Here is a 12877-nt window from a genome sequence, read left to right as displayed (position 1 = left end):
AAAAGTACTTTTTTAAAATAAAAATTTAAAAAATTAGCTATTTTTTCGTGAGTAACAATAGTATAGAAAGACATACAGAATTAAAGGAGCTAAATTTTTATCACGTATTTGGTCACACCTCTTTAATAATAAATATTTTAATCACTGTAGTTTTAAATTTTTATACAATACGTAAATGAAAATATTAATGGTTCAAAAATAAAATAATTAATAAATCATTTTTTAAGTTAATTGACATATAATTCAGTAATTTAATGTTTGAATATTATTAAATTTTGTACCTCATTTATCAATTGACAGAATGTTTAAAACTGATTACGAATACAGGTATATATAGGACTATGAGCTGCCTAGAAAACTGTGCGCATATCTTTAAACACAACAGCCACTTGGGCCTAAGACATTTACATATATAAGATGACCTTCTGCGAGCGATCACATATTGTCTTTGAAGATAAGTGCTGAGACTGTTTTTTTTATTTGGAGGTCTTCGCTAATTTTTGGCTACACTGCCAGTAAAAGACTTTTTATGAAAAGCTTTTTAAGCTTTGGAAGTATTATAGTCAGAAAACCAAAATCGTAGACATATATATTTATAGATATTTCAATAAAAGATGAATCCGACCACGAAAGCTGCGACTCCACTACCGGAAGCAGTTCCGTATATTTGCGGTAGCTGCGAGTTTCAATAACACTAATTTTGTGTGCCGCCTAATAGAGATAGTCTGTTTTTCATACACGATGTGCTTATCGCAATTTTAGCGTGGGCCTTTTTCACATGTATTAATATGAACACTATGCTTCCCAGTCGATAACACCACCACCAGTTTTTTAATGAGCAGAAAGCCCCTTTCAGGCTTTATCGGACCAATGAGCAAGCATAGCAAACAAAGGTCATAAAGCTCATTGCAGAAAGAGCAAAGGATAGCAACAACAATTAACTCCTCTATTAGGCAGGAATAGATAGAGATAGTACTGGATTGGAATGGATGGAAAAAAAATAACAAAACAAAAAAATCAAATCAGGCACAACGGTAAAGGTACTCCTCGATTTTGAACACATAGTGATACAGTTTTACATTAATTGGTATACAAGCTTTGAGATTTTACAAACAACAAATGATTTACCTTTGTCGCGGGAGAACATGATATCCATGTCGATATCTCGATCGTTCAGATCAATAGCTCACTGAACAACAGAAAACGAAAGCAACTCTGGATTATTACCTTTGGGTAAGATGCTTCTGCTCGCCTGGCTGAGACATTGGGCGTGACATTTGGCGACCGTGACGGGACGGGAAACCTGCATAAGTTCGCGTCCAAAGAAAAAAAGAGATAAGCTCCCATTCATCCAATTATTTGTTTCTCGCGTATTGCTGGAAGCTGTGTAGCATCTTCTGAGATCGACGAACTTGGTAAATGATCTTAAAATTTACAAAGCAAACATTAATGTGCGGACGCATCCCACGCTTCATCTCTAACGTAACTTAGACACGTGCAGGTGATCTACCCCTTACCTTCCTGTTATCAACTTTTCACACACTTTGGCGAAACCACAAGTATAGATACACGTTTAAACGTTTGTTACCCTTGCTACATATACACACATACACATATTTTCTCATTTCATTTGCTTGCGCGTGTTTGCACATTTCCAAGTACACCGGTGTACAGGTTGCTACGGGTATTGACTAATATTTATTAATCGAATTTGGTATAAAAGTACAATTAAAGGAAGGCTGTTATTCTTGTTTCGTCGAATATGAAATTTTGGAAATACATGGGAACACCATTATATTAAAAATTCACAATTGACAATGTATCCGCAATTCGAGGATAATTTCTTTCCATTGGGAGTGCTTAGAAAACCAAGAACTCTCTCATGATCCACATTCTTCTATCAAAGGTCGACTTCGAAGAAAAGCAGGACTACGAGAAATAGGCAATGTGGGGTGATTTTTGCAATATTCTCAATCGCAGGCTTCGACATTTTGGAGGCTAGCGAACTGGAGGTGCGAATCCTCTAAGCGCGCAGAAGCCCACACAATCACAAGCTTCGAAAATTTGTTAAGCAGTGCAGACGCTTGAATACACAACCACACATGCGGCCATTATGTCGGCTGGTACAAGGGTATTACCCAGTTATCCATCCAGCACCGATGATCCGCGCTCTACTCGACTTCTGCTCGAAGTGAGTTTCATTAGAGGAAACTGCAAAGCGATTGCAGCTAAATTATATAAATGCCTGGCATCGTAACGTTTCTGGGCAGCAGCTCGTTTATCGTTGGTTGTAGTGGCTGCATCTGCTTTGAACTGTTTCAATTTTGCATCTACTGATCCTGCGTTCGTCATGGTAGGGGAGCTTTTTGACATATAACTTTACATGGTATTGATGCTTCACTGCACACTGGACTAGCAGGCCCGAGTTTTGGCCTAAAGTCCGTTTTTTTTTTTGGGAAAATATTATATGGGGTCCTTTTTAATATACTTTAAGGAAATGTATGCCAACTTTTCACTGAATGGATTCTTTTGCATATTTTTAAAGATTAAATTTCACTCAAAATTGAGTAAAAAATAAAAAAATCTAGTGAAAGGAGATGAAGAATTAGCTGATCGAATTTCTTGGGAAGTCATCGCTGATTGCAACTGCATTTCTGATTTGTGATTTCTGATGTGAGCCTAAGATAAGTTGTCGCTTTTCAGCTGCTGTACCCAGAGTTAGCTTATGAGACTGCTGTGACGTGCAGACAAAACTAGCGCTAGTCCTATCTGAGTCCGGGCATCACTCCCTAGGGAGTGTTCGTGTGGTAAATTTTATCAAAAAAGTTGTTCTATAAAGATTTATAGTCAACTGTGACCTCGAGTTTTCCACTTTGACTTAAGTATACAAAAATACAAGGTCGCTAAAACCAACCACAATTTCATTGAAATTGATTAAAATGTGAAGTAATTTAACTTAGCTGGATTTCTTACTTATTCAAAAAATATCGAAAAAAAAACTTTAAAATATCATTCTTTTTTTCGTAATGGGATAATTTGCTTTAGAATTACTTTAAAATAAGTTATTTGATTAATTAGCTACCAAAATCACCCGCTAATTACGCGCGGTTTTGCCTTAGTTTTAAATATGAGCTTGATTTGAAAGAGGGCCAGTTTTGAATGTTTTATGCAGTCCACTGAAGCCAAATAGTATGCTGCATCTTCACATACTCATAAAATACATACTCAAAACATATAATAATGCGTCATAAGGCATTTTAAATATTTAAAAAATAAATAATTGCTTTTTAAAGTTTTGATGCTGCAGATGCAAAGAAGAAACAAAAAATAAATATAAATTTTTATTGGAACGATTATTTTAGTAATATCGGCAGCTAGAGCGCCAAAAGATAGCATTTTTAAAAGCTGATGAGTCTTAAACCAGTTTATATTTTTTAATGGTTTGAATTTTTTTTGATTTGTTTGTATCTTATTCCTAAATTATGTGTTAAAATTAATTGAATCCGTTTAGCATTTTTTTTCTACAAATAAGATATCCAAAAATTAGAAATATTTTCGGACTTTGGATTTGATTAGCTATATCTATTAAAAATCGTTAAAATTTTATTATTAGTTTGTTGAAAAGATCAATCTTTTAAGAAGGTATTCTTCTTTATTTCAGCTTTCTAGCTGTAATTGGAGTTCCAATTCAAACAAATTTGGCGGTTCAAAGTCGGGGGTCACCAAATGAACAAGTTCAAATAAATTCAGAATGCTGAAATAATTTTTTTGTTGCGTGCCGCAACTTCAAAACCAGTGGCAATAGTCACCGCAATAAGTAAAATACCAATTGGGCTGCCGATAAGTGAAAATGTCAAGAGTTCTTTTCGTACTGAGTTTATTGAGTACAACTTGGGGTTTAGAGACATGTTCATGGGTCAAAAGGTTTTTACTTCGGTTACATGGCTTAGCCTATCAAAACATTATAATATGGTCACAGATGTCTTTGGTAAAGCCTTATCTATTTTATCCTTATCTATTTAACCCTTATCTATTTAACCCATAAATGGTGATACAGCTGCGCTATTGTCTTCTTGACGAAATTGTACAGATGCCCATTAAAAAAAAATAATTAAAAATATCAAAACGGCGTCGACTTGAAAACAAAAAATGTTTTGAACTAATTGTCGACCTTTTCAAATATTTTAAAAATACGTACAATCAAAATTTTCTAGGCAGACACGATAAAGAGCAGTAAAATATCATGAAACCCACCTCAAAAAAAGTAGTTTATAATGACTCGGGCGCCATATTACAAAATCGGCTGTATCTCCAGAAATAGTTCAAATTTTGAAAAATCTTTAAAGGATCATATTTTCAAAACTCTAAACATTCAAAGTATGCAAAAACATTTTTTTTTTAAATTTCTAAAGCAAATTACCAACCTATCTACTATAGATGTGATTTTAAATAGTTTTGTGGGGGCAATGCGCAGTGGTTTCGCCAAGGGGCTATAAATCAATAAACAGGATCATCAAATTAGTGGATTCCATGTACACAATTTGACTTTGCTGGAAATCTAACGGTACTATCCAACAATAGAATTAAAATCATGAATACACTTTAATTTCCGAAGCACAGCAGTTCTTTGCTGAATTATTGCGAAGCAAAAGAGCATTTCAAATTGGTTTGGCTATTGTTCATTTTCATAACTTAAAGTTGTTTTAATGGATTTTGAAGCTACAGGTATTTACTTTATCTAGTGTAATAAATGTGATAAATGTGTTAAGTTTAGCTGCGGAAAGTTGTGGACTTATTTTTTATCGACAATATAAATCCAATTTTTTTCAGGTTAAATTTGCCCAGGAAAGCTTCTGTGTCGTCTGTATGTTGTCTTCGTGATTATCTCAAGTTTTCAGTTATCATATAATTGATTCTAATTTTTATACCCTTGCAGAGGGTATTATAATTTCAGTCAGAATTTTGCAACGCAGTGAAGGAGACGTTTCCGACCCTATAAAGTATATATATTCTTGATCAGAATCACTAGCAGAGTCGATCTAGCCATGTCCGTCTGTCCGTCCGTCTGTCAGTCTGTCCGTCTGTCCGTCTGTCCGTCCGTTTCTACGCAAACTAGTCTCTCAGTTTTAAAGCAATCTGCATGAAACTTTCCTAAAAGTTGTCTTTCTATTGCAGTTATTATTTAAGTCGGAACGAGCCGGATCGCATATAGCTCCCATAGGAACAATCGGAAAAATAAATACAAAAAAATTATAACTTTGCTGTTTTATAATTTTTTTTTAGTTCTTCGACATATAGCAATGGTTAAATATTTAAAATTTAAGGTTTAAATTTTATCAAAATCGGACGACTTTATCATATATCTCCCAGAGAAATAATAAAAATATATAAAATAACTATCGAATAGTTGAGCTGCAAATCATCATAGATTCAATGTTTTTAAACCTATACGCAAGTAAATCATAATTTTAATGTTTTCAAAAATGTTTAATTCTTGCAAAAGCTGCATGGGTATATGAACTTCGGCTTGTCGAAGTTTGCTTTCTTTCTTGTTTAACGTTAAATTCAAACTTCATGGTTATGTTTATTATATTGTGTTTATCCCGCTAATTTTAACTTTTAAAGGTTATAGTTGTTACCTTTTAATAGTAAAAAATATTTCGTACACACTTAAGCCTCGTTTTTTCATTTTGTTTTGTCGCCAACTGCAATAAATGTGCAAAATTGTAATTTTCAAATACAATTTTGCTCATTGATTTATCGGGCCCGGTGGTATTTCATGGAATGGTATTTTTATACCAAAATCAGGTTCATATTTTTTACTATCGGATATCGGTTCTGACAATTCTCCTCATTCATTACTCATTGGAATCGTCATAGGTAGTCTTGCTCGCACTTACGTAAAATCATTAAAACAAAACATGGGCAATGAATGAGGCCAAATATGTAGGGTCATAACCCCATTAGAGGAGCACCACATTTTCTCAAAGGTTTTGGAGAACTCCAATTATAATATGATAAAGGCCATCTAGAATTAAATTAACGAACTTTTAAGCGAGACTCATATGACCGAAAGACTTTTTATTGCGAGTTTGGTGAATGTAAAAGCTTATTAGATTTATTTGGTGATTTTCTGCTAACATTTAAGGAATCACAAACATCCAGCTCGCCATCTTTGTGTTTCGTGTTGCCTTCAATTACGAAAATAATAGAACAATACGAACCAAATGAATTCGATATTTCCTCAATTGCATTGCTAAAGGAAACAGGAAGGAAAATACCAATGATATTTGGCAAAAACAATTTAAGTATTTGGCATTAGGTGGCATTTTTTTTGTATCCTCCAGAAGCACAGTTGCAGGAAAATGATTAGATAGATTTTAAAAACTTTTGCTTATCTAAAATGCAAGATGCTTATTTTCCAGTCAAGGCACATCCAATTCTAAAAGCCCATCGTTAAATACATCAAGTAGCCAAGCATATGTGCCAAAAACGACATTCTTTTTTTCAAAGTTAGTTGTTTCTTCTAACTACTATTTACCCGCAAGCCCGGGTACAGCAATTTCATCAAAGGTATGCACAAGTAAACTCAGTAACACCATGGTGTCGGCACAGTTTTAAAATCCCAGTTTTGTGTCTTTTTTTACCCACTCTATCTTTGCCCAAGTTCTCGGTCTGCGTCAATACATGTAAACATTCCAAAAATGAGCTGCGTTCGAAATAAGCTTGTGCGTCGGGACACCCAAGGCAAACTCCGAAGTAAGTACCCACATGGTTTTTTGAGGCATTTGAAGTTTTAGATAGGGTTACCTTGGGAGATTATAAGAAGTAAATCCGCTATTGTCGAGTGTAGCGACTGTTAGATACCCTAAGTAACGCCTACCAATATCAAAGAAAATTTCGAAATGCGTTTTTTCTTCATTCTCAAACCACAAATGTGGAAAAGTGTACAGTCTAAAAAAATGTTTTCTGTTAATGATGTATTACTCTATAAAAAAATAATTTTGTTAAAAAGTTAAAAATAGGGAAGTTTTTTTTAATTTAATATGAAAACAACTTTCGGGAAAGTTTAATGCAGATAGCTTTAAAACTGAGAAACTAGTTTGCGTAGAAACGGACGGACAGACGGACAGACGAACAGACGGACATGGCTAGATCGGCTCGTTTAGTGAGGGTATAAGGGTATAAAAACAAGAAAGAACACTGTAGTCGAGTTTTCCTACTATTAGATAGCCGTTACTCAGCCAACAAATTTTAAACTGAATATTCACCCTCAAAACGATCGAGGTCTAGGTGGCGCACCACCGCACACTAAAAATGCTTTCTTCTGTCTCTCTACATAAGCGATTACTGCGGCCCTACCTAATTTAGTTGTTCGCCGGCAGAGCGGCAGAAAATGACTTAATAAGAATATATATGCTTTTTAGTCTGCAAATTATTTTATATCTGTCATAGGAACATAAAATAAAAATTTATATTCAATTATTTTAAAATTAGAGCTTTATTAATCTTAAGCATATACTTATAAGTTACAATAAACATTAATATTTTAATATTTCAGAAATACGGGCTTAGTTTGGTTAACATCGGACGACGTTATTTTTTTATGTTCCGCAAGAAAGTGTGAAAATTTTATAGGAAATCAGATATAGCATGGTTGTTTATTTAAAAACACGGAGGTATAGTCATATTATACATATGCATTTATAATTTTAAAATTTAATACAACTAAATTAATACGATATGACTATCAGACAACATGTGTACTTTCTTTCGCTAGCCTAAGAATGCTTCTATTTTGTTTTAATATTTAGGTCTGGCGCATATCCTAGATATAAGCGCAGCACTTTAAGAACAGGTTGTTTCACCCTTTTCTAATTTTGTATATAACTGTTAAATTATGTTATAAATCATATAATTTATACTAAAAAAAAATACCGAAATGATTGGGAAAACTAAAAAACTTTACCATTTCATACATTATGATTTAAAAAAAAATTACCCGAAAAATAAGTATTATGCTTAATAGCTCGACACAGACAAAAAATAAATTTTTTTTATAGCGACAAACCGATTTTAAAAGCATTTTTTTTAATTAAAAACAGCTGAGACAACATTAGGCGAGCCTTTTTCTTACAGAAAATGAATACTGCATATTAGAGGAATGTTTATTTAATATTATTTTGTTACCCGTGATCATTATATGATCTGTGTCCCAAAAATTAAGGTCATAGATAATAATTGTCGGTAAAGTATGTAAGTATGTAAAAAGTTGTATATCGGCCTATTAGAAATTTTTCAAACTTAAATTTAAATTTTTCAAATAATTTAAACTGTTTTATTAGTTTACCTTTAATCAAATTTTTAGATTCAAGTTTAATTTTTCTTGAAAAAAACACTAATTTAAATATGATTTTTTTATGATGATAATACCAATTTAAACCATCACAACATTATCCTTTATTCCATCCAATATAATGATGTTATTGCGGAGGTCTGCAGCGTCCAGCCGATGTTCCAGAAAAGTCCAAATCCTTTTGTTCAATAATTGGAATGCGGTCATCATACAATGTTGGGGCTTGTAAAATGATTCCAGCGGTCCCAACTACAACAGCCAACGTAAATATCCAAAGAAAAAGTCTATCTAACACCATAGCAACGTATTTCCAATCCTCTTTGACCTTTTAAAAACGAAAAAAAAAATATTTTTAAAAACTTTATATAAACAGGTATATTTTTATCGTTGAAAGGTATGTATCAGGTAAAGGGAAGCGTTACTGATTCCATAATCAGGATCAATGGCATGAATATCGAGATCTCGAAAACTATAAAACACTGAGTTTTAAGATTTATCAAGCAGGGTGGCCCAGAAAAGATTTGCGTTTTAAATCGCTATAAAAAAAACAACGAGTATAGAGTATATTTTTCAAATATTTTTTTTTTTTGGATAGCTTTAACATTGCGGCTTATGTATGAAAGCCCACTTCGTTTACATGGCTGACTCGGATGGCTTTGCAGTAGCCCATTCGGTCGAACCAATTTTTAAACACATTTCTACCGAAAAATCGTGTTTTCTGATAAGGCCCATTTCCACCTCGGTGGTTATGTTAATAAGCAAAACTGTCGAATTTTGGGTTCAGAAAATACATACGTCGTCTTGGAGAAGCCAATACATCCACAACGAGTGACTGTATGGTGCGGTATGTGGTCGGGTGGCAACATTGGGCCGTTTTTCTTTGAAAACGAGGAAGCAGCCGTCGTATTCGTTAATGGTGTCCGCTATAGCGGCATGTTGGAAGACTTTTTCTTTACCCGAATGGAATAGGAAGACATAGATGACATATGGTTCCAGCAGGACGGCGCACAAACGATCTTTTGCGCGGTATGTTCGAAAATCGCATAATCTGCCGAAACGGCGATGTGAACTGGCCGCCTCGCAGCTGCGATTTGACCCCGTTGGACTATTTTTGGTGGGGTGCCGTCAAGGATAAGTGTTACGCCAACCACGCAGAGACGATTGACGACCTAAAGCACAAGATTGAAGTCGCCATCAGGGCCATTGAAGGCCATACCATCGAAAATGTGTTTAAAAATTGGGTCGACCGAATGGGCTACATATGAACGACTGGTGTTTCATACATAAACCGCAATGTTGAAGCTATCCAATAAAAAAAAAAATTTGAAAATGTTTCGTGGGCCACCATGTACATATGCAGCGCAAAACTCTGTCACTGTGAGACATTGTAATTGACAGTTATTGATCGTAAATGTTTATTCGGAACCATTGTTTTAGAAGTCATTGGGAAATTGGTGGAGAGATAATGAACTATTATCGTGGGCGGCGGATGTTGCTCGCTCTTAGCTGGTAGTGTTGACCCAGGGCATAAGTGTTTTGGCGTTATTCTGGTAAGTAACGGTGGATACCTGTCGTTTTCTTTATATAATTATAATGGGGTGGTCTAAACTTTTAACCACCAAATAAAACCAAAAACCTCTTATTATCCTTTTTGTGAGAAAAATTAAAAACTCTCAAAACATTGTGAGCCTAAGCACTTCAATCATTATTTTAGAATATCTAAAGAACCAAGTCTCCGTATTCAATGACAAACAAAGGCAACAGTCCCGAGCTATGCCCCCACCTGCGTCTCCAAAACGAAACAAGTGCGAGAGCGATGAACTGTGGCCACTACCCATCCACCAACTTTCTGATTTCGCTGTAGAACGCTGGCGTCTCTGTTGCCAATCGTTTACCTTTGCTGTCACTTGATACCGTCTCCACCGCCAAACTGCAAAAACGACATTGCGGCCCTACTGGCTAAAAGCTACGTAGGTTCGACTCGAAATCATAAATTTGATTTCTCGGTATATTGAAAAAAAAGGTGATTTATACTTAACTGTGTTAACTGTCCGTCGGTGGAATACATTTCCCGCAAATAAAAGAACAACAAAAAAGGAGCAGGTTTCAGGAACCTCAGTAATTTCAAAGGCTCTAAGCTTGATGAATTCGGACTCGCCCGTTCTCAACGTAAGTCTCAAAACAAACTAAAAATCCAACCCTAACTAACTGCTTTTGTAATAAGCGTAAGCAAATAAGCAACCCCGGACAAACAGCGGGTATACCGATGGAGGTATACCGACAAGACGCTTGTTTGGCCGTCTTAACACCGTAGCCTTACACACCCCCTCCCTCACGACTACCTACCTCCATCCTATCCCCCCACATCTCACCTCGGTGCCGGACTAAGGTGTCATTCGACCCGTGCCGATAGTCAGCCTGGCTGGGGGCCCGAGCTAACAAATAGCCCAGTCGCAAACGGAGGGTTCAGGCAAGTGGCGACCGTCTGTCCTAAGTACGCCTTACCCGGGTACAGTGGATCTCTGCCCGGGCGGACTACATACTTCTCCGCAGCTCGTGGGACCCCATGAAAAGAAACAAAGCAATAAAAATCCCGCAGGATATCCCTGCAACCGGTGTCGCAAGACACTTTGAGGAAAGATCCCTCGAAGGCGACAGACCCCAGGCGGCAGCGCACCCGCCTAGGACTACACCAGCAGCCCAGACATTCCCAGCCAGGGAGCGTGGGGTGCCAGCAGGAGCTGCCCTGCCAGCACGCCCACCTCTCGCATCTGATAGGCCAACCTCTATCGGCCAACAGGCGTGGCCTGCCAGGGTCAAAGGTAAAGTGGTACCTGAGGTACCTCATGCAGGGCATGACACCGGAGGAGGCCTTGAAGAAGGCAAAGGAGCCGAGGGAGCAGCCGGCGTTGGGGACAGCACCGGTTGGTAAACGGCTGAACACCAGCCGCACACCACCAACGGACACCCCCAAAAGGTTTAGGCACGGCCCAGGGGCTAGTGAGACGTCCTCACGGGTCCCTGAGCAAGAGGGGCCTAGCACATCAGCAGCAGCGGAAGAAAAGGCAAAAGTGCGGGCCAGGAAGATACCTTCCCAGCCCCATCAAAACCAGAAGCCGACAACCGCTGGAGGAAGACCCTCTAGCTCGGCACCGCCGGTCATCGGACCCCGTCCGACTTACGCGGAGGCTGCCAAGAAAGCCACCCTCATCAGGGTGGCTATACTCCCGGAGGGTTTCCCGGCGGCCAGCCTGACCGCAGAGGAACTATCCGGGCTCCAGGAGTCGGTCATGGACAAGATGCTCACGTCAGCGTGGAGCGGTCCCGTCGTGTTCAGGGGAATCCACTTCAGGGTGGGTTACCTGATTATCGACTGCCTGGATGAAGGCTCAGCTGAGTGGCTCAAGATTGCCGTACCTCAGCTGCGGACGTGGAAGGGAGTACCCCTAGAGACCCGCACGGGAGCAGACATCCCGGCAGCATACAACGCCACGTTGTTCTGCCCGAGGAGCTCCGACCGAACCAATGAGGAAATATTGGCCTTCATTGGTTTCCAAAACCGGGTCGAGACGGACGCCTGGAAGGTCATCTCCAGGAAGAACGACGGAGCTGGTGCACTCCTGGTCGTAGGGATGGACCAGACCGGAAGGGATGAGATAGTGGAGCGTGACCACAAACTCAACTTCCGGTTTGGCCACGTCACCGTGAGCGGTCTGAAAAAGACCAAGTGAGCTCCAGAAGAGACGCCCAATGACGGCACATGCAAGGCTGTCGAGGATACCCTCGAACAACCGAATGTGGAGCCGAAGTCACAGCGTGGTGAACAGGATGAACAAGCCATCACCAGCATGGACATTGGGGACGACCAAGGGGATGGACACCCTATGTCATCCCAAGAGCTGGCCCAGGAGCTCCTCCTGGACGAAAGCTGCGAAGAAGCCGAGGTTACCGTGATAGCCGGTGGTGGAGAGACTTGCTCTCTCTCTTCACCAGACCTCACGGAGCATCAAACCTCGGAGTGATGGCTGCAACAAGCAGCATTCGGCTAGCCCAGGTAAACATCCATCGGGCCAAAGCAGCATCTGCTGTCTTGGCGAGGATGTTCACCTCCCAACACCTCGGGCTAGCCCTTGTACAGGAGCCATGGTGGCACCATGGCATAAAAGGCCTGCACACGAAGGACACTAAGGTAATATGCGATCCAGGAGGATCACCTCCCAGATCATGCATCGTTATAAGGAAAGATATCAATTATAGTATCTTTTCAGAGTTCATGAGCAGAGACTGCGTCGCCGTAACCATCAACGGCACAGAAGCTGCACCGAAACTAGCAGTGGCCTCCGCCTACTTTGCCGGGGAGGAGGCCTGTCCACCGCCAGGAATACCCGGGCTAGTAGACCACTGCCGGACGAACAAGATCCCCCTCATCATAGGATGTGATTCCAACGCACATCCCGTGATCTGGGGTAGCACGGATGTCAACAACAGAGGTGAGCAATTACTAGAATTTATTTTAAACAA

General features: G+C 38.7%; 1 protein-coding gene across 7 annotated transcripts in view; it reads right to left on the bottom strand.

Annotated features, from left to right (window-relative positions):
- The window catches only part of LOC108150545 (acetylcholine receptor subunit alpha-like), a 688503-nt gene that overhangs the window by 107062 nt on the left and 568564 nt on the right, over window positions 1-12877 (bottom strand). For 6 of the 7 annotated variants that reach the window (XM_041708510.1, XM_041708509.1, XM_041708511.1 and 3 more), the window contains one exon: window positions 8354-8681. In XM_041708510.1, coding sequence (XP_041564444.1) covers window positions 8484-8681 — 198 coding nt within the window. In that variant the 3' untranslated portion in view covers window positions 8354-8483. Of the gene's footprint in view, window positions 1-8353; window positions 8682-12877 lie in introns of those variants that run through there. The other variant, XR_005977287.1, reaches the window with a different exon arrangement.

This window comes from Drosophila elegans, unplaced genomic scaffold, assembly GCF_018152505.1.
Source record: "Drosophila elegans isolate 14027-0461.03 unplaced genomic scaffold, ASM1815250v1 contig_208, whole genome shotgun sequence".
Lineage (NCBI taxonomy): Eukaryota > Metazoa > Arthropoda > Insecta > Diptera > Drosophilidae > Drosophila > Drosophila elegans.
The sequence above is the reverse complement of the archived record's forward strand: the minus strand, read 5'-3'. Positions and strand labels throughout refer to the sequence as shown.